Raw genomic sequence first — 22,040 nt, 5'->3', positions numbered from 1 at the left:
ACGACATACTCCTGGCAACACTGGCTCACAAAATACAGCCTACATCACCTCATACTGTGCCACCGTCCTTAATTAGCCAACTCATCCACAATAAAACTCTTAGTACAATGCTACCAAAATGCTTCCAGTTATAAAACTTAAGATTTATACACATTTCACCTGTATGTTATACTTACACCATACTACAGGATTCCAGGTTCCTGAGAAGGAAGCAGAAGAAATAACGGAAAGAAAGAGATAGGCAAACAACTGGAGGCCTTGTGAGGCAGGACATCGTGGCCACACTAGAACCCACCAGAACCATGTGCAAACTGTGGCTATGATGCACACACTCATGGACAGCCCTTCTTGAGAAACCTGGCTCCCTTACCAATATCACAAATATCAAATGCCCATGAATGCAGTGAGAATGGACAAAGATAAAAGGAGGAGAACTCATTCAATGAGTTCAGGGGTCAGCAAACTACAGCCTGTGGGCCAAATCCAGCTCCTGGTTTTTGTAAATAAAATGTTATTGAAACACAGCCATGCTCATTGTTTGTGTACTGCCTACGGCTGCTTTAAAGGGATAAAGGCAGAGTTGAGTACTTAAGATAGAGACTTTACGGTCTGCAAAGCTTAAAATACTTTCTATTTCTGGCCCTTCATAGAACAAGTTTGCCAACCCCTGTGTTAGAGATGGTCGCTGAAGTGACAACTCTTAAAAACGTATCAAACAAAGCTTTGCTGTTGTTTTTGTTAGTTGTCGTTGAGTCAGTTCTGACTCATAGCAATCCTATGCATAACAGAATGAAACACTGCCCGGTCCTGCGCCATCCCCACAACCGTTACTATGTTCAAGCCCATTGTTGCAGCCACTGTGTCAATCCATCTCACTGAGAGTCTTCCTCTTTTGTGCTGAGCCTCTACTTTACCAAGCATGACGTCCTTCTCCAGTGACTGATCCCTCCTGATAATGTGTCCAAAGTATGTGAGATGTAGTCTCACCATCCTTACTTCTAAGGAGCATTCTGGTTGTACTCTTCCAAGACAGATTCGTTTGTTCTTTTGGCAGTCCACGGTATATACAATATTCTTCGCCAACACAATTCAAAGGCGTCAATTCTTCTTTTGTCTTCCTTATTCACTGTCCAGCTTTCGCATGCATATGAGGCGACTGAAAACATGATGGCTTGGGTATGGTGCAGCTTAGCCCTCAAGGTGACATCTTTGCTTTTCAACACTTCAAAGAGGTCTTTTGCAGCTGATCTGCCCAGTGCAATGAATCTTTTGATTTCCTGACTGCTGCTTCCATGCATGCTGATTGTGGAGCCAAGTAAAATGAAATCCTTGACAACCTCAATCTTTTCTCCGTTTATCATGATTTTGCTTATTGGTCCAGTTGTAAGGACTTTTGTTTTATGCTGAGGTGTAATCTATACTGAAGGCTGTGGTCTTTGATCTTCATCAGTAAGTGCTTCAAGTCCTCCTCACTTTCACACTTTCAGCAAGCAAGGCTGTGTCATCTGCATGATGCAGGTTGTTAAGGAGTCTTCCTCCAATCCTGATGACCTGTTCTTCTTCATGTAGTCCAGCTTCTTGGATTATTTGCTCAGCACAAAGACTGAATAGGTATGGTGAAAACATTCAACGCTGACACACATCTTTCCTGATTTTAAACCATGTAGTATCTCCTTGTTCTGTTCAAACAACTGCCTCTTGATGCATGTACAGATTCCTCATGAGCACACTGTTCTGGAATTCCCATTCTGCGCAATGTTATCCATAATTTCTTATGATCCACACAGTCAAATGCCTTAGCATAGTCAATAAAACACAGGTAAACATCTTTCTGGTATTCTCTTCCAGCCAGGATCCATCTGACATCAGCGATGATATCCCTGGTTCCATGTCCTTTTCTAAATCCAGCTTGAATTTCTGGCAGTTCCCTGTCAATATACTGCTGCAGCCGCTTTTGAATGATCTTCAGTAACATTTTACTTGCATGTGGTATTAATGATGTTGTTCAATAATTTCTGCATTCGGTTGGATCATCTTTCTTGGGAATAAGCATAAATATGGATCTCTTCCAGTTGGTTGGCCAGGTAGCTGTCTTCCAAATTTCTTGGCATAGATGAATGAACACTTCCAGTGCTGCATCCATTTGTTGAAACATCTCAATTGATATTCCGTCAGTTCCCGGAGTCTTGTTTTTCGTCAATGCCTTCAGTGCAGCTTGGACTTCTTCCTTCAGTACCATTGTTTCCTGATCATATGTTACCAATGTCAACCAATTCTTTTTGGTATACTGACTCTGTGTATTCCTTCTATCTTCTTTCGATGCTTCCTGCATCATTTAATATTTTCCCCATAGAATCTCTCAGTATTGTAACTCGAGGCTTGATTTTTTCTTCAGCTCTTTCAGCCTGAGAAATGCTCAGCGTGTTCTTTCCTTTTGGTTTTCTATCTCCAGGTCTTTACACATGTCATCATAATACTTTACTTTGTCTTCTCGAGCTGCGCTTTGGAGTGTTCTGTTCAGCTCTTTTACTTCATCATTTTTTCCTTTTGCTTTAGCTACTCTATGTTCAAGAGCAAGTTTCAGAGTCTCCTCTGACATCCATTTAGGTCTTTTCTTTCTCTCCTGTCTTTTTAATGACCTCTTGCTTACTTCATGTATGACGTCTTTGATGTCATTCCACAATTCGTCTGGTTTTCGGTCATTAGCATTCACCGTGTCAAATCTATTCTTGAGATAGTCTCTAAATTCAGATGGGATATTCTCAAAGTTGTACTTTGGCTCTCGTGGACTTGTTCTAATTTTCTTCAGTTTCAACTTGAACTTGCATATGAGTAATTGATGGTCTGATGCACAGTCAGCCTCTGGCCTTGTTCTGACTGATGATATTGGGCTTTTCCATTGTCTCTTTCCACAGATGTACTCGATTTGATTCCTGTGTGTCCCATCTGGTGAGGTCCATGTATACAGCTGCCGTTTATGTTGGTGAAAAAGATATTTGCAATGAAGAAGTCGTTGGTCTTGCAAAGTTCTATCATGCAATCTCCGGCATCGTTCCCATCACCAAGGCCATATTTTCCAATTACCGATCCTTCTTCTGTGCTTCCAACTTTCACATTCTAATCACCAGTAATTATCAATGCATCCTGACTGCATGTTCGATCAATTTCAGACTGTATAAGTTGATAAAAATCTTCAATTTCTTCATCTTTGGCCTTAGTGGTTGGTACGTAAATTGGAGTAATAGTCGTATTAACTGGTCTTCCTTGTAGGTGTACGGATATTATCCTATCACTGATAGCATTGTACTTCAGGACAGATCTTGAAATGTTCTTTTTGACCATGCATGCGACAGCATTCCTCTTCAATTTGACATTCCCGGCATAGTAGACCATATGACTGTCCAATTCAAAATGACCAATACCAGTTCATTTCAGCTCACTAATGCCTAGGATATCGATCTTTATGCATTCCATTTCATTTTTGACGATTTCCAATTTTCCTAGATTCATACTTCGTACATTCCATGTTCCGATTATTAATGGATGTTTGCAGCTGTTTCTTCTCATTTTGAGTCATGTCACATTAGCAAACAAAGGTCCCAAAAGCTTTATTCCATCCACGTCATTAAGGTCGACTCTACTTTGAGGAGACAGCTCTTCCCCAGTCATTTTTGAGTGCCTTCCAACCTGAGGGGCTCATCTTCTGGCACTGTATCAGGCACTGTATCAGACAATGTTCCACTGCTCTTCATAAGATTTTCACTGGCTAATTCTTTTCAGAAGGAGACCACCGGGTCCCTCTTCTTAGCCTGGAAGCTCAGCTGAAACCTCTCCACCATGGGTGACCTTCCTGGTATCTGAATACTGGTGGCATAGCTTCCAGCATCACAGCAACACACAAGCCCCAACAGCATGACAAACTGACAGATGTGTAGCGGAAACAAAGCTTAGGAGATGCATTTAGGCACATCCTTTCAGAGAACAGATGTTTCAATCTGCAATGTCACGGTGATCTGAGAGAGCCCGAGGACTGCTCAGGGCAGTGACGAGGACAGACAACCTTACTCCTGAAATGTTTCTATGGCAAGTCAAAAGGCTTCTTTCTCACCAATGAGCTGCAGCACTCAGTGGAAGGTTAAATTGGAAACCCAAATCAAACCGTTTTGCTACCCAGACTCCACCATAAAAAAAGGCAAAATAAATCACAAATCTATTTCCAAATTGTGATTTATGTGATCCTGTCTTTCATCCTGGGGTGTCTTTTCATCTTTTCTCAGCTAAAAACTAAGAATGACTGAAAAGGAGGAAATCAGCAACCTCCAGGTTATGTAGGTATGTATGTGTGCACACACACAGACACATAAAACATCTTCTAGTGTATATGCTTAAATTACAATAAGCTGCATTATATGAACCTGCTGCTTTTAGAGGGGCAAAATGGTTGAATATTGACAATTTCATATGGTTTGACCTAATGGTACTCTTTATAAGTTCAATAAAGCAAAACTGTAAGACACTCAACTCAGGATAAATAATTATTAGTTTATCTAACTTAAAACTCTAACTGGGAGAATAGGAGCTTCTCCTCCCATACTTCAGAAACAAAAAGGAAATGAAACAGTCTTTGGCTAAGAATTTGATCCAGTCCTTAAATCTCCAAGTTTGGATGGAGTTTCTATGTAAGCAAGGTGAATGGCTCTGGTTTTGGACTCCAAAGTGGCCATGTATGAAGAAAAGAGCAAACACTGCTCTGCGTATATTTGGAATACTGACTCCATGTGCAAATTATAAGGCAGTTAGGAATATACTTCTCCCCTGAAGTTTTAGACTGTACTGTACCTAAGAATTAGTGTTTGTTCTTGGGAGGGTTGTGCTTATGTCCACAGTGAGATTCTGGCCCAGCAGCAGGTCTCACTGCACACAGGTGCAGCGTCCTCCAAGAGGCCAGGCTTGGAGATTCCATCCAGAGCCCATTACTCCTCTTCTTGTCAATGGTTCTCTGGGACGCAGAGCTCATTAGTCATCACTAACAGTCTTGCTGAGGTCCCTCCATTCTGAATAACTCAGACTGATGGAAATACACTGCTGGGAACCCCTGAAAGATGGGGTTGGAATCTGTCCAAATGTGGGAATAGATTTCCTCGCAGGATTAGAAGAGATACTTTGGAGAAAGGGGGAAACACAGGGATAGAAGAGCAAGGTCAAACGCTGGGGATATGCCCACAAGGGGAACACCAATGGTTTTCAACCCTGGCTGCATACTAGCATCGCTTGAGAAGCTTTAAAAAATATCAGTGTCAGGTCCTACCCCCAGAGATGATGCTTTATTTAGTCTGAGGTAGGACCAGGCATCAGCATTTTTTAATAGCTCCCCAGGTGATGCTCCCCAGGTATGCAACCACAGTGGAGAATCCCAGGGCTAGCTATTAGGTGCTTTCTCCGTGGGCTCTGGAACAACCACAGTTAGCCAGTGGCTTTCCATTTCTCTCTTCTCTGAATTACCTCACTCTCACTTTCTTCCCCTCTTCTGTGTCAGTGCTGAGGAAACCAGAGATAGGGAATGAAAGGGAGGGTGGCCTGCCTTATGACACTCTGGACGACGACTTAGAGTAGGGAAGCAGCATCCTGCTAAGGAGTCTCCGCAGGCAACAGGTGGCAAAATGTGCGGTGGCCTGCAGCACAGCAAAAGCCATGGTGGTCTGTGGCACTAAAGAAGAGCAGCAAGTTCTGAGGAGGTAGTTCAGGAGGTGACTGAGCTTAAATGCTATGCTAGAAGCTGACCTGAGGATATAAATAACTGCAGCCTTTGTCAGAACAGAATGAAGGGTAAGCAACCAGACTCTGAACTCTGCATAATTATTCTTCTTCTAACACCAGTGTTTCACATCTTCTAAGGATATAATCTGTGCAAGGCACAGAAAAAGGGACTGCAGGTAACAAAAACAATTTTCGCACACATGAAGGAAGAGAAGAGTAAGAGAGTCAGGGAGTCCAGGTAAAAAGATCAGCAAAAGCAGAGACATAAAGCTCGACTATCTACAGGAGACACGCTTTAGATCCAAAGATACAAATAAGTTGAAAGTAAAAGGATGTAAAAAGATATACCATGCAAAAACCAACCACAGAAGAGCCAGAGTAGCTATACTAATAACATACAAAATACTTTAAAACAAAAAAAGTTACTAGAGATAAAGATGGACATTTCATAATGAAATGAAGATGGCCCTAACAACAGAATCCCCATACACATGAAGCCAAAACTGAAAAAGAACTGTAGGGAGAAACAGGTAATTCAATAATAATAGTTGGCAACTTCACACACTACTTTCAACAAATAGAAAACCAGGCAAAAAATCAACAAGGAAACAGAAGATTTGAACAACACTATAACCAACTAACTAAACCTAACAGACATCTACAGAACACTCCCCCCAACAACAAGAGACTACACATTTTTTTCTCAAGCATACATGGCATACTCTCCAGGATACACCATACACTAGGCCATAAAACAAACCAGAATAAATTTAAAAGAATTCAAATCATACAAAGTATGCTTTCTGGCTACAATGTAATTAATTCACAAATAAGTAATAGAAGAAATTCTGGGAAATTTACAAATACGTGGAAATTAATCAATACAATCTTAACCAGTGAGTCATAGAGGAAATTAGAAAATACTCTGACATGAATGGAAACAAAAACACAATATGCCAAAACTTACAGGATGCAGCTATAGCAGTGCTCAGAGGAAAATAAATAGCTGCAAATGCCCACATTACGAAAAAACAAAGACCTTGAAACAATAACCTAAGCTTCCATCTTAAGAAGTTAGAAAAATACGAAAAAAAAATTCAAAGCAATCAGGAGGAAGAAAATAATAAAGATTAGGGCAGAATTAGTGAAATAGAGAATAGAGAAAACAAACAAAACCAAAAGTTGGTTCTCTAAAAAGATCAATTAAACTGACAAACCTTTAGCTAGACTGACGCATGCATGCAAGAGAGGCATGCATAAAAATTACTAAAATCAAGAGTAAAGGAGTGGACATCACTACCAACCTTACAAAAATAAAAAGCATTTTAAAAAGAATATCATGAACAACTATGTGCCAACAAATTAGATAACTTACATGAAATGGACAAATTCCTAGAACGATAGGAATTACTGAAACTGACTTAAGATGCTGAAAATCTGAACAGATGTATACCAAGTAAAAGAGATTGAATTTGTAATTTTAAAAATTCCCACAAAGAAAATCCCAGACCAGATGGCTTCACTGTTGAATTCTACCAAACAGTCAATGAAGAATTAATAATAATCCTTCATAAACTCTTCCAAAACATAGAAGAGAAGGGACTACTTCCCAATTCATTCTGAGGCCAGTATTACCTTGACAGCAAAACCAGAAAAAGGTATCACAAGAAAACTGCAGACCAATATCCCTTAAGAAAACAGAATTCTCAGTGAAACACTAGCAAACCAAATCTAGCAACAAATAAAAAGGATTATACATTATGACCAAGTGTGATATATCCCAAGAATGCAAGGTTGGTTTAAAATCAGAAGATTAATTAACATAATACATAACGTTAATAAAGTACAAAACCAGATGGTCATGTCAACAGACACCGAAAAAAGCATTTGCCAAAATTCAACAACCTTTCATCATAAAAATGCTCCACCAGAAACAGAAAGGAACTTTTTCAACCTAATAAAGGGAATCTAGGGAAAACCCACAGCTAACACTATACTTAATAGTCAAAGACTGAGTGCTTTCCACCGAAGATCAGGAACAAGACCAGGATTTACACTCTCACACTTCCTATCTAACACTGTACTGGAGGTTCTCCAGCCAGGGGAAGAAGAGAGAAACTAGAGGCATCAAGATTGGAAAGGAAGACAGACAACTTCTATTTACTGAAGACATCATCTTGTATATAAAAAATCCTCAGGAATCCACTAAAAAACTATTAGAACTAATAAACCCGTCCAGCAAGGATACAAGATCAACATGTAAAAATCAACTGCATTTCTATACAATAGCAGTGAACAGTCTGAAAATGAAATAATAAAATCAATTCCACTTACAATAGCATCAAAAAGAATAAAATACTTAGGAATAAATTCAACCAAGGAGGTGCAAGACTTGTACATTGAAAACTACAAAACATTGCTAAAAGAAATTAAGGACCTAAATAAATGCAAACAAACAAATAAACCCCAAACCTATTGTCAATGAGTTGATTCTGACTCACAGCGACCCTATACGACAAAGCAGAACTACCCCATAGGGTTTCCAAGGAGCAACTGGAGGATTCAAATTGCCGACTTTTTGGTTAGCAGCTGAGCTAACCACTGTGACATGCAAAGACATCCCATAATTATGGATTAGAAGACAATATTGTTAAGATGGCAATAATACCCAAAGTAATCTACAGATTCAGTGCAATCTCTATCAAAATTCCAATAACCTTTTTTGCAGAAATGGAAAAGCCAATCCTCAAATTCATACGGAATTGCAAGGGACCCCAAAGAGCCAAGACAATCTTAAATAACAAAGTTGGAGTCCAGAAATAAACCCACACATCTATGGTGAATTGATTTTCGACAAAGGTGCCAAGACTTCATGGAGAAAGAATAGTCTTTTCAACAAATGGTGCTGGGATGGGCACACACATGGAAAAGAATAAATTTGGACCCGTTTCACACTATACACAAAAATTAACTCAAACTGGAACCCAAACCAAATAGGAGAGGTGAAATTATAAAACTCTTAGAAGAAAAAATAGGCGTAAATCTTCATGGCCTTGGATTAGACAATGGTTTCCTAGATATGACACCAGAAGCTCAAGCAACCAAAGAAAAAAACAGATACATTGGACTTCATCAAAATTAAAAACTTTTGTGCTTCAAAGGACACAATGGAGAAAGTAAAAAAAGACAACCTACAGAATGGGAGAAAATATTTGCAAATGATGTATCTGATAAAGTGCTTATATCTAGAATATCCATCACCCATCTGTCATTTGTCATAGTGTGGTGGCTTGCATGTTGCTATAATGCTGGAAGTTATGCACTGGTATCTCAAATACCAGCAGGGTCAACCATAGTGGGCAGGTTTCAGCAGAGCTTTCAGAATAAGACAGACAAGGAAAAAAGACCTGGTGATCTACTTCTGAAAATTAGCCAGTGAAAACCCTATAGATCACAAGAGAATACTGCCTGATATAGTGCTGGAAGATGAGTCCCCTAGGTTGGAAGGTACTATACAACAGCCGCCAACGATGAACTCAAACATGCCAATGATCATGAAGATGGTGCAGGACCAGGCAACATTTCGTTCTGGTGTATATAGGGTTGTCATGAGTTGGAGCCAAAAACAATTTAGAATGTAAAAAGAACCCTTACAACTCGATAATAAAAAGAAAAATAACCCAATTAAAAACTGGGCAAAGGATATGAACAGACAATTCTCCAAGTTAGATATACAAATGACCAATAAATACACGAAAAGAAGTCCAACATCATTATTCATTAGGAAAATGTAAATCAAAAGCACAATGAGACATCACTTCATATCAGGATAGCTATCATAAAAAAGACAGACAATAAGAAGTGTTGACACGGACGTGAAGAAACCGGAACCCTTGTACACTGGTGGTAGGGAAGTAACATGGTAAACGTCTGGCAGTTCCTTAAAATGTTAAACAGAGTTCCCATATGATCCAGTAATTCCACTCTTAGGTACATGTCTAAGAGAAACAAAGCATACAATCACACAAACACTTGTACATGAATGTTCATAGAAGCATTTTTCATAATAGTCAAAAAAGTGAAAATAATCTAAATATACATCAACTGATGAATAAGACTTGCTGCTGTCAATTCTGACTTATAGCGACCCTACAGGACAGAGAACTACCCCATGTACTTTGGACATGTTATCAGGAGGGACCAGTCCTTGGAGAAGGACACCATGCGTGGCAGAGGACTGAAGACCCTCAGAGAGATGGATTGACAGAGTGGCTGCAACAATGGGCTCAAACACAGCAATGACTGTGAAGATGGTGCAAAACCAGGCAGCGTTTCATTCTATTGTACGTAGGGTTGCTATGAGCTGCAGCTGGTTTGTAGGCACCCAACAACAATAACAATCTTTATGGGAGCAGACTGCCACATCTTTCTCTCCTGGAGAGGCTGGTAGGTTTGAATTGCTGAACTTTTGGTTAGCAGCCAAGAGCTTAACCACTGCACCACTAGGGTTCCTTTAACTGATGAATGCATAAATAAAATGTAGTGTATCTATACAATGGAATATTATTTGACCATAAAAAGGAATGAAGTACTGACACATTCTACAATACAGATGAACCTCGAAAACATTATGTTAAGTCAAAGAAGCCAATCACAAAAGACTACATATCGTATGATTACATTTACAAGAAATGTTCAAAACAGGCAAATATATACAGGCAGAAAGTCGATCAGTGGTTGTTTAGGCCTAGGGGTGGGGTGACAAATGGGGAGTTACTACTAATGGATCCTTGGCGGGGGACGGAAAATGTGCTAAAATTAGACTGCAGTGATGATTGCATAATCCTGTGAATATATTAAAAAACACTGAATTGTACACTTTAGATGAGTGAATGTATGGCGTGTGAATTCTCTCAGTAAAGCTATCAAAAAAAAAAAAAAAATTAGTGCCACCTCATGGAAACCAAAAGACTGTGAAGAGGTACAATCTAGAGAGAGGGATCAAATGGGGTAACTGCTACTGAGGGGTCTAAGGGGACAGATTTCCAAATAAGGGTTAATGGATTTAGTAATTAAGAGAGTATACTTTGCAACTTAGGAGGTAGGAGTTTTGAAACATTCTATCAGATGAGGAAACTGTTTAAAGTGTTACTAAGTGGCAGAATCAAGACTCTAAACCTTGTCTGTGACCCCCAAACTATTAAAGTACATTTTGCCCATGAAGTCTAGTAATAAAAGAAGGGAGAAAGAGACGTAGATAACTGAATAAAAGAAGTGGATGGCACAGTGAAATAAAATGTTTTCATTTAATTTTTAATGACAGAGGAAATTCAGACAAAACTGTAGGTAAAGAATTCCCTAGGTGTTATGAGACAGAAGGTATGAGACAGGTTCCAGAGAAGCTAGGAAGGGCTATATTCAATATCACAGGGAAAGGAGATAAAGTCACTTACAATTAGGAGAGATGAGGCATGTCATGAGGTGGCCACTATCTCCTTCATAAGGAGATAGAAGGGACAGAAGTTTGAGGAGAATAAAAACCAGTTGTGGTTGAGGTGACTGCAACTCATGGCAACCCCGTGTTAACGGCTTATTTTTTGGAAGCAGATCGGTGGGCCTTCCTTCTGCAAGTGCCTTTGGATGGACTTGTACCCACAACCTTTTGGTTAGCTGTTAATGATTTGCACCATCCAGGGACTCACCATGAGTCAGACTTGACCAGATGGCAACTAGTTGAGGAGAACAGAGAAGGTTTAAAACAACCACCATAGAAATTCACTAGAGAATCCATAAGAAATGACTAATAGGACTGTCTAGCAACAAGAGGAGTTTGTAGAGGGCGCAAATGTAGAGGAAACATCATCAAATTGACATTTTTATACGCAAACAATCCATGTATATATACCCTTTACTCAGATTCCTGAGCAAGACCTTGACATTTCTGAAGAGTATTCAAGTATTTTGAAGTCTTCTCTCAATTTGCATTTGTCTGATATTTTCTTTTGATTAGACGGAGGTTATGGATTTTTTGCTAAGAATACCACAAAGGTGATATGCCCCCTTCATTATCAGGGAGTACAGGACATCAACATGCCTTATTACTGGTCATGTTAACCTTGATCACTTGGTTAAAGTAGTGTCTGCCAGGTTCCTCTGTAAAGTTACTATTTTTCCTTTTCCATACTCTAGGGGAAATAACTTTGTGGCTAAGCAAATATTCTGTTTCTCCTTAAAGTTCTGCTCGTTAATTGGAGCATTCATCAATGCATACTGAGCGCTGCAATTCTTGCTGTGGTGTTCTAACAGTAATTGTCTATTTCCCTCTTTCCTTCAACATTACTTGGAATTCTTTGTAAGGAGGATTTGTCTCTTCCCCACTTATTTATTTATTAAGTCATTTGTTTACATTAGTATAGACTCACAGACATTTACTGTATTCTTTGTGTTATAATTCAGTACTATTATTTGTTTCTCAAATTGTTCCAGGTTTGGGCATTAGGAGTTCTTTCCTACCGGCTCCTTTATCCTTTGGACATGCCCTCCCTCCCTTTTTTGGTGCACTTCCTTCCTTTCTGGCACTATCAGACACTCCAGATTCACCTTGTGTCTCACTGTCCCAGCCCTGGAATCACTCATTTCTCCAAGAAACCTTGATTCCTTTATTTGGAGAATGGTATTTAAAAACCAAATCTAGGTACTGGGTGTGCTTGCTGCTGGAGTATCACTGCCTTTAGGCCTCTCAGGGGACAGAGCTAGAAAATATACACATGTATACTAACCACTGTATACACACATCTATTTTTATTTCTGTATCTGTATATGTGCACATATTCCTTTTATATTAGATACTTTTCTACAATTAAAGAGCTTTTATCTTTTGCTTTAGGAGGAAAAAAGATCTGATTCAATAGGAAAAAAAATGTCAAGGCCTTGGAAAACAAGAAAAGATTGAGAAATTATCACAAATTGGAAGAGACTAAGGAGACAGAGATACAATGACTAAATACAATGTGGAATCCTGAAACAGATAAAGAACACTAGTGGAAAAACTAGGGAAATCTGAATAAGCCTGTAAAAACCCCAAACCCAAAGCAACCCTAAAGGACAGAGTAGAACTGCCCCATAGGGTTTCCAAGGAGCACGTGGTGGATTCAGACTGCTGACCTTTTTGTTAGCAGCCAAATGCTTAACCACTACACCACCAGGGCTCCAATAAAGCCTGTACCTTAGTTAACAGTAAGGTACCAATGTTAATTTCTTAGTTTAGGTAAATTTACCAAGGTATGTAAGATGTTAACATTAGGGGAAGCTGGTTATGGTTAACACTCTGTATTCTCTTATATAACACTTTTATAAATCAAAATTTATTTCAAAATAAAACTGCTCAAGAAAAAATGAACAAGAAATACAAAATCATTTTTAAAAAAGTATAGTAATACTCTCCAAGCTAAGATTTTTAAGGAAAAAGTATTACACAGGTTTCTTTTCAAGTGGAGAATGGAAATGAGCCCTCGGGAGGGAAAGAATAGACATAGGGAGGGGTAGAAAGGAAGAAGAAAGAAAAGGAGAGTACTTCTGGGGGATATGCTGTAACTGGGTCTTCTTATCATAGGCATAAAATTGAATAAGTGTCATGTTAACTTAGCTTGAGTTTTATTTGATAACACTAGATTTTACTGATGCAGAAGCAGTCTTTAAACTATCTGGATCAGGTAGCATAGCTGTCTGCTCACATAACAGCTACCTGCTCATAATTTTTTGAAAAAGAAAGAACAATGGATAGGAGCTGTCATAAGCTACTGCCAATTACTACAATACTGTGGGCCAGAAAACTACCTTCTAGAAGGGAAAGAAAGAGAAGAGACAAGGTGGCCTCTACCTCGATAAGATATATAAATAGCAAAGTACTGAGACTGTTTTTTGTTTACATTTTAAATGAATGATCTTGAAGAGAAAACACATAATAAAAGCAGCAAAACTCTAGAAGATACCAAGCTGTCATTGAGATTGTACTGCATGGCTTTGCAGTAAAGAACTGATGTGCTAGAGACAGCTTTCCCTGGCTCCTGAAAATGCTCATCTCTGCCACCTCTGGGTTCAGTGACATCAAGTGGATAGCCTGGAATCAGTCCCGGTGGATATTTACACACGAAACATTCACCAGCACACCACTGGTGGGAAGCCACAGGGAAGCCTCATGAAAGATAAAGACAGTACGAAATTCGCTCCAAAGTGGAGTAAACAAGAAGTACCATAGATAAAACTACCTAAATTATAAGCTGATAGGCCAAGAGTTTCTCTTACAACCTGGGGAAGGAATCAAAAAATCATTAAAGTTTGTTTTTTTAAGACCCTTCTTCCATCTGTGAAAATAAACAAGAAAGGAAGTATAATTAAAGTTCATAAATCTCTGAATGGTATTCCTGGGAAAGTTTTAACTCCCCGAGGACCAACAACTCATGGCACATGATCTTCTGGGTGTCCCCGACACCATTCTTAACGCCTTGAGCATTTAGAAAGTCAATACATGCTTGATGAATAGAAACAATTTTGTCCCATCATTTTAGCTTGGAAAACAGTTTTAAGACAAATCTCACTGTGCACAGGGACCAATGAATCTATGGAATGTGTATAGGCCAAACATATAACTCAATCTGTGGCTTTAAATAGGGTTTGCCCGGGACTGAGAGGTTTTCTGGTACATGGGACTTTCAGTGCTAAAATCGGGGCAGTCCCAGGCAAACTGGGATGAGTTGGTCACCCTAGCTTCAGACAAATTCAGAAATGAAAGTGGCCTAACAGCTATCATGCGAAGTTGAAACTATGTAGAAGACAAACACAAATTGTCTGATGCCATCGCTGGTACTAACAGGATCTGGTTTTGTGGGTCACGCACAACGCAAAAAAGCATGTAGTCAAGCACCACAAGCACGACCCACAACTGGGGGGAAGAGGAGACAGGGAGAGAAGGGAAGGTATCAGTGCAGACCTCAGGAAGGAAAGAGGCCAGAATGAAATCTTAAAGGGAGAGAGGGTCGACACAGCAGAGAGAACATGTGATAACAACAACAGCAGCAGTGGCCTCAGAAAGGGATCTGTGAGAGAACAGGGAACCAGCCTGATGGAAGCAAATGTCAGCACTGGGAAACAGCAAGAAATAAGGTCAGCAAATCACAGAGTTTAAAGAATTTGGATTTTATCCTGTTCAGGCAGGATTTTATTTACGGACGGTCATGAAGAGTTTCTTAGCAGAAGTGGCAAGCTACAGACGGACGGTGAGGCGCTCAGAGGCAGATCAGTGAGGAGATGAGTAACAAAATGCTGGCCTGGTCACAATGTGGCAGTAGCCTAAGGGAGGGACAGCTCCAAATGTTCCTAAGATTCTATAGGTGAAGTATACATCAAATGCTGAGATACTGTATACAACTGGTTACATTGTTCAGGGTTCCAAAGAGAGATTACAAATCCTTTAGTCTTTCAAAAGCAATGTATTCATGAATTAAAGCAGTACAAAAAACAGTCTACAATCTTCTTATAAATCCTATCTACAAAAAGGATTAAAAGAAAAACCATAAATACTCAAAAGACAAGGTCTTTGCCTTTAAGGGATTCACAATCCAGTTGATTCATGGCAAGGAAGAAAACAAATAGCCAAATAGTGAACATGTAAGAAATAAACAAGACAGATCAACACAACAATGGCTATTTTCATTGTCCAGATGGGTCATGGTCATATGCTTTTCTGAAATGATTATAAAAGACTCTGACAATCAGTGCATTCATTACTGATCTAATAGTCCATCTCAGTAATGAAGGTGCTGTTGGCGCTGTAGATGGGAAGAGGGAAAAACTGAGTTGACACACAGCCTGAGCACATAGCCAAGGCTCAGCAGGCACTCAAGATTCAGAGCACAAGCCATTTCCTGAGAAGCCTTTCCTGACACTCCTCCTTTCCACCTCGCCAAGTATGGTTTAGGTGACCTTCTTCTAAGCCCTCACACTCACCTTTGCTAACCTCTACTGAAGCATTTCCCCACTGAACTGAACACGTCTAAGGGTAGGTAGGATTCCATTTTTTTCAGCTTTTCACACCTCTGCCAAGCAGCATGAGGCATGCGTTCAATACCTGCTGAACTATTAAGTCACAACTGTTAGCTGGAGCACGTCAACACTTACTCCCTCCTACCTCATGTTGTTGTCGTTAGGTGTCATCAAGTCGGTTCTGACCCACAGCGACCCCAGGTACACTGCCTGGTCCTGCGTCATCCTCACAATCGTTATGTTTGAGCCCATTGTACCTCATAGATACTTAGAACGATCATGTTCCAAGGGTCAGAACAGAGCAAAGGCCATCAAATTCAACTCATTGCAAATCTCACATGCTCATTACAAAGCCAATGGCATTCAACCAGCCTCTGCTTAAGCACAGCCAGCCACAGGAAGTCCACTGCCTCCCAAGACATTCTATTTTCTGGCAGCTGAAATTGTTTTAAAGTTCCTCCTCAAGCTGGGTCAAAATCTGTCACTGCTGTGAAAAGGGCAGAGCCAAGGACAGAGCTCTTTTTACCTCACTAGAGAACTCCCTTTAGGCTGATTTCCAATCAGCTCCAAAGGCATAAATCTGTGCTCTGCCCTCAGCAAGTCAGGTCAGCCATGCTTGGTGGTTAAAGGCACAGCTCTGGAGTTGGGTCCTGAACCCTGCCTCTGCCCTTACTAGCTGCATAACACTCGGCAAACTACTTAACCTCTGTAAGCTACAGTTTTCTCATCTGTCACCTGAAGATAAACTGGTATCCTACCTGATAGGGTTATTATGAGAATTAATCTATAAGCTATATTAGTTAAGGATCTTAGTTGGAAATGTCAGAAACACACCTGGAACTGGTTTAGCAAAAAGGGGGATTCTGTGGCTTTTGTGTTAGCTGGGCCTCAAGGAAAATGGACCCTAGGAACTCGAATACCATCCAACACTCTCTCAGTGTCTTGCCTTTGCCTCCCTCAACACTGACTTCACTCTTTTGGACAGGTTTTCTGGAGCTATGGCCACTGGCAGCATTTACCAAACAGGATCTCTTCCCTTAGCTTCAATCTGAAAAAATCCAGAGGAAGATTGTGCTCACGCTTGCAGTCTGGGGTGGGTTATTATGCTTGCTGGCCACACTAGAACCCGAGGTTGGCAGGAGATGGGGAAGACCAACTTGTCAAAAGAAGGAGGGCACATTTTTCAGAAGACGGGGGAAGGACTGCTGGGCAGACAAAACAACTGATGTTCTGTGTGTGTCTGCTCATTAAACTGTACCTGTAATCTAAGAATCTCATCCACTGGCTTTCAGTTTAGATTTCACAAACCAAGTATACTATAAAATAATTCAGGCACCAATACAGAGTTCCCAATCTTTTAGTGTGCCAATTAAAAAAAAAAAAAATAAGGCCACATCTACAGTATTGCCATCTTTAATAAAAGAACATACCTACATCAAAGAAGTAGGAACAGCATGATCTTAGAATAAAGGACAATCCTTTGAATGAAATAAATTTAGCTTCATGAAAAATCTGCATTCTTCCTAATTTTCTCATTTTGACCAAGGACTGGTAAAAACTTCATCCAGACATGATGCCAGGCCCAGGTTGGAATCTGGGAACCATTGATCCAGGCCACATTCTTCTCCCTGGCCCACAGGCAGCTTGGAGCTTGCACCAGGCCATGCTGCGATCCAGGTACACCAGCCTCCAGCACTCTCCTGCCTAGTATAGCCTAACACCCAGGAGGCACGCATATGCTCACTGAACAGATCTACCAATCCAGGAGCTATCAAAAAAGAGACATAAGCATAGTCTGGCATTACTTGCTCTTAACAAACATATGCTGGAACACACAAACACACACACTTTTCAAAAAGGATTGGGGCAATTTTACACATATACAATTCAATTGTTAAAAGAATGAGATTTGTGTAATAATGGGAAGATGGAGAGAAACCCTAGGCAAAGGCTAGCTACTTTGACAAAAGCCAGCAGCTGTCAAGTCAATTTTGACTCATATTGACTCCATGTGTGTCAGAGCAGAACTGTGCTCCATAGGGTTTTCAATGACTGATTTTTCAGAAGTAGATTGCCAGGACTTCCTTCCAATGTACTTCTGGGTGGACTTGAACTTCCAACTTTTGCTTAGCAGGCCAGTACATTAACCATTTGCACCACCCAAGGAAGAATACTATATTTCAACTTCAGGCTCTGATATAATTCTCTTGAGAAGTATGGCTCTAAGAGCAAGCAGAGATGCAGGGCATAAAGTAACAGTCTTCCTCCTGCTACTAAATCTGGGAGTCGGTGTGTGTGTGTGTACGTGTGTACATGTGTCTATGCTACCAGTTTTAAGCAAGTGGTCTGAGGGGTCCTTTCATTCCTTTAGTCAATAACATCTGTCTCTATCACATTCCAGGCACTATGCTAGGCATGCCAGGCCACAAAGTTGAATTAGGTATAATTTATATCCCAAGGAGTGATATGAACCTGGGAAGCTGAAAATTACTAACATAAACCATAATCTAAATTAAATCACCAGTCATTTCCTGATATTTTCTTCACATAATAAAAGATGAGGGGCAGTTTTAATTTACCTTGTTAAGTCTCAACTGAGCACGTGGTGACTACACACAAATAAACAACTGATTTTGTGTTCTAATTTTCATCTGCTTATTGAATTAAAAGTTCAAAGTTTGGGCAACGGAATTAGGATATCCTTGAACCCAAGGTATCATGGCAAAACATGACATGCAATACTATATCCCTGAATAATTACTTCTTGTCCTGTGTGCCTGTGTAAGGACACAGGTGACTTAGCCAAGTTTTCTCTCCGTTTCTGACTGTAATGAAGGGCAGAACTCTACTACTCAAGTCCTGTTAGTAAAAGCCCTAACCTAGCCTAGGTCTTTGGATCACCAATGTTTCAGTTACTTCCACATGTCTTCCAGATCTCACAGGTAGAATAGGCTGCACACCCAAAGGAAGAGCAATGGAGGTTCTAGCAGCAGAGAGGTTCTAGCAGCAGAGATGTGATATGAGAGGGGAAGCCAGGAACAGAGACTACAACAAGGCGGCCAGACAGAACACAACCAGAAAGTGTGTGGGATAGGCTAGGATGAGAAGGTAAGAACAGAAGGGGTGGCTGGGAAGGAGGGCAAAAGACATGATAACATAGGACTAGTGAAATGCTGTGTAAGGAAAAAGGTGAAAACAACACTGGGTGAGAGAGCAATCATGTATGAGTATATAGACTTCAAATGCGATGTGGAATTCGATGCAAGAAAAAGTAATACAGGTCAGAGAATTCCTTAACAGGCAACTAAAAGAAGATCCAGATTTAGCATCTATTTCTAGGACAAGTAAACCACTTAGAGTCAGGAACTGGGTTTAAAATCTTCCCTAGAAAATTATGATTTTTTAGCAGAAAAGTGAGTTTTTAGTAACTCTACAGAAGGGATGACCCTTTGATAAAAAAGTTCTTTAAGCTTATCAATATTTTAGTAAAACTTTTCATAAGCATATCTTAAATATAAAAGTTAATTTAAAAAAAATCAAGCACTATCATTCGTAGCTAAGATCATGGTGTTTTATCAGTGTTAAATCATACTATTGGGAGGGGGGATCAAAGCCTAAGAACCCAGCCTGTTCAGACAAAGTAAAGAAGTCAAAGTTCAACAGCTTGCAGGCACTCATTCAAGATGAGCACTGTTTCCCATAACTGTCTTCAAATGCCTGGAGTGACCAAGACTGAAACAGAGCACACACTGAGAGAAAAAAAAAAAAAACAAAAAAAAATCCATTGCAGCGGGGTCGATTCTGACTCACAGCGACCCTACAGGACAGAGCAGAACTGCCCTATAAGGTTTCCAGGGAGCGGCTGGTGGATTCGAACTGCCCACCTCCTGGTTAGCAGACAAACAGTTAACCATTTCGACACCAGGGCTCCACAGGGAGCAAGAGTTACTTATTAATTCTATTATCACTTTGAGGAAAAGTACAAAGGGTTAATGAGTACACAGGGTTTGGGTGAAAAGCATTAACAATAATAAAGTTAAAATATTTTTTAAGAGTTAGTATCTAAAATACGGAACCACTGGTTGATGCTTTTAATGTGTTTGTCCCTACTTACTATTTAAAAATTTAAAGCACAAATATTAAAGTTTCCATATTTTTTCAATTACCACCTACAAAGTTCTAACCATTACTAAATTTAGCAGTGAGTAATAAACTGAGATTTTAAATGTTAATAGCTGGTATTTGATTATATTTCAGGTTTTAAACAGGTTTTCCTAACTATCTGGATCCTCCTCCCAATAATCATATTAAACAATTGACTTTTCCTAATTATTACACAAGGAATGATTTTTTGTATGTCCTAAAACTAAACTCCCGCCTCCCATCAATCACCTTCTCTACCTCTAAGGTAAATTTTGCTCTAAAGCAGTCACTCTCAACTAGGAGATCTGCCCCACAGAGGGAGGACATCTGGCAATGTCTGGAGACATCTGTGGTTGATTCACCTGGAGGGGAAGGAGGGGTGCATCTAGTGGGTAGAGTCAGGAATGCTGCTAAACATCCTACAATGTACAGGACAACACCCACCTCCCAACAAAGAATCATCTGGCCCAAAATGTCAATAGTGTCACTGCTGGGAAAAACCCTGTTCTAAGATGAAACAAGCAAATTTGCAAATACCGCTGACAACTGCAGAAAGTAATTGCCAAGTAAGTAATTCAAAGTTCACCAAGCCTTCTTATCGGTATAGAGACACAGACATAATAAAGGCTGCTTTTCCTACTATTAAAACTCATTAAAAATGATGACTGATTATTAACCATTAATGCATTAAGTTGCAGAAGACAGACATAAAGGGTAAAGAGGATTTTCACTGCCTAAGCAATTACAGATACACTGCCATTCAAAAAGAGCGTTTCAGGAGGCAAAAAAGAAAAGTCTTTACAAGGTAGCTATATTATCGGCAGTTTTCTATGATGCTTTAAACTTTCAATTATAAACACTAATCAATTGTTATTTTTTGTTGCTGTTTAGTTTTACCCAACATTTTAATTTCTTTTTCCCCCTCAGTCATTAGACTTAACTGAAGAAGTTTTAAAATAAATACAGGAAGAATGTTAACCACACGGTACTAGTCGGTAGAAAAATCTTAGACAAAACACATTTCTAAAGTATCTGTTAGAACTCTAATGTTTACCTGGCAAAAGGACTGGCTCCAGTTTTTTAATCTTCGGTTCCGAATTAATCTTATCATCAGTCTGAAACACATTCGCAAAATAAAAATCAACTTATTTTTTCCCCGTGAGATACTAAGGCGAACTTTTTGCTAAGTGATAACACATGCGACAGACACATACTCCCTTTCCCTTAAATTCTTTCCCATTCACCGATCTCTTTTTAAGTTCTACACATCATCGATCTGTGAGCCTGACAATAAAAATATTAAAACTGCCTGTGCCGATTCCAGGTGTTCACATTTATGAACAGGTAACCTCTATCAGGTGTCCACAAGGCGTTGCTAATGGGTTGCAATCATGCTGGCGGTCACAGTGGGGACCGTGGCCAGGCAAGAAGCTAAACCTAGCGACGAAAGCTCTCTTGAATATCTTCACATGGTAAAACTACGGACAAGGACTTCGGGCAGAGAACGGCTGCGGCAGAGTTTCACAAGTTTTCCACCGCGCCAGCTCAGGGCTCCCGAGAAGGCGCGTTTCTTGGAGATGGGGGGCGGGGAGAGGAGCACAGCCTCTAGGGGTCCCTGCTCCCGGCGGCTCCCCGGAAGCACCAAACAGAGGAGCGGCCGCGGGGAGAGGGTTGTTTACCTGGGGCGGAGGCAGGAGGTAGGACCTGAAGGTGGGTCTGGGCGGCTTGAGGGAGAACATGGTGCCGCCGCCTTTTCGCGCGGCCCCGACGCAGCACGGGACCCGTCGCGGGGCAGCGGCAGCGATGACACCTCCCGACGCCTCCTGACTTAGAGCTCACTGTGTGGCCGTCCAGGCCCCGTCTGCGGCCAGCCCGGCCGGGGCGGACTGACGGGCGGGGACACGACGGAGCGCCCGCCCGAGCAGGGAGGAGCCGGGGCAGAGCCGGACCGACGCGGGCGCCGGGGCCCATCCCCGGATGGGGCCCAGCGCCCCGCCCCGAGAGACTGCGTGCGCAGGGCCGGCGGCCGGCCGCTCCCCACCTCTAGGCCGCTCTGGCGCCGGAACGCAGGACTTACGCCGTACGCCCGCCGACCGGAC

At 40.7% G+C, this 22,040-nt stretch overlaps 1 protein-coding gene across 2 annotated transcripts in view; it reads right to left on the bottom strand.

Moving 5' to 3' along the window:
* The window catches only part of MTMR10 (myotubularin related protein 10), a 73,737-nt gene extending 51,697 nt beyond the window's left edge, over positions 1–22,040 (bottom strand). Inside the window, exons 1-2 of one of the 2 annotated variants that reach the window (XM_023727857.1) lie at positions 22,019–22,040; positions 20,996–21,056 (exon numbers count right to left, since the gene is read on the bottom strand). Coding sequence is in view for 1 of the 2 variants with exons in the window: in XM_004372632.2 (XP_004372689.1) it covers positions 20,996–21,056; positions 21,621–21,680 (121 nt within the window). In the remaining variant the exon portion in view is untranslated. Of the gene's footprint in view, positions 1–20,995; positions 21,057–21,620; positions 21,958–22,018 lie in introns of those variants that run through there. The other variant, XM_004372632.2, reaches the window with a different exon arrangement.

Source organism: Trichechus manatus, unplaced genomic scaffold (assembly GCF_000243295.1).
Source record: "Trichechus manatus latirostris isolate Lorelei unplaced genomic scaffold, TriManLat1.0 scaffold00019, whole genome shotgun sequence".
NCBI classification, from domain to species: Eukaryota; Metazoa; Chordata; class Mammalia; order Sirenia; family Trichechidae; genus Trichechus; species Trichechus manatus.
The sequence above is the reverse complement of the archived record's forward strand: the minus strand, read 5'-3'. Positions and strand labels throughout refer to the sequence as shown.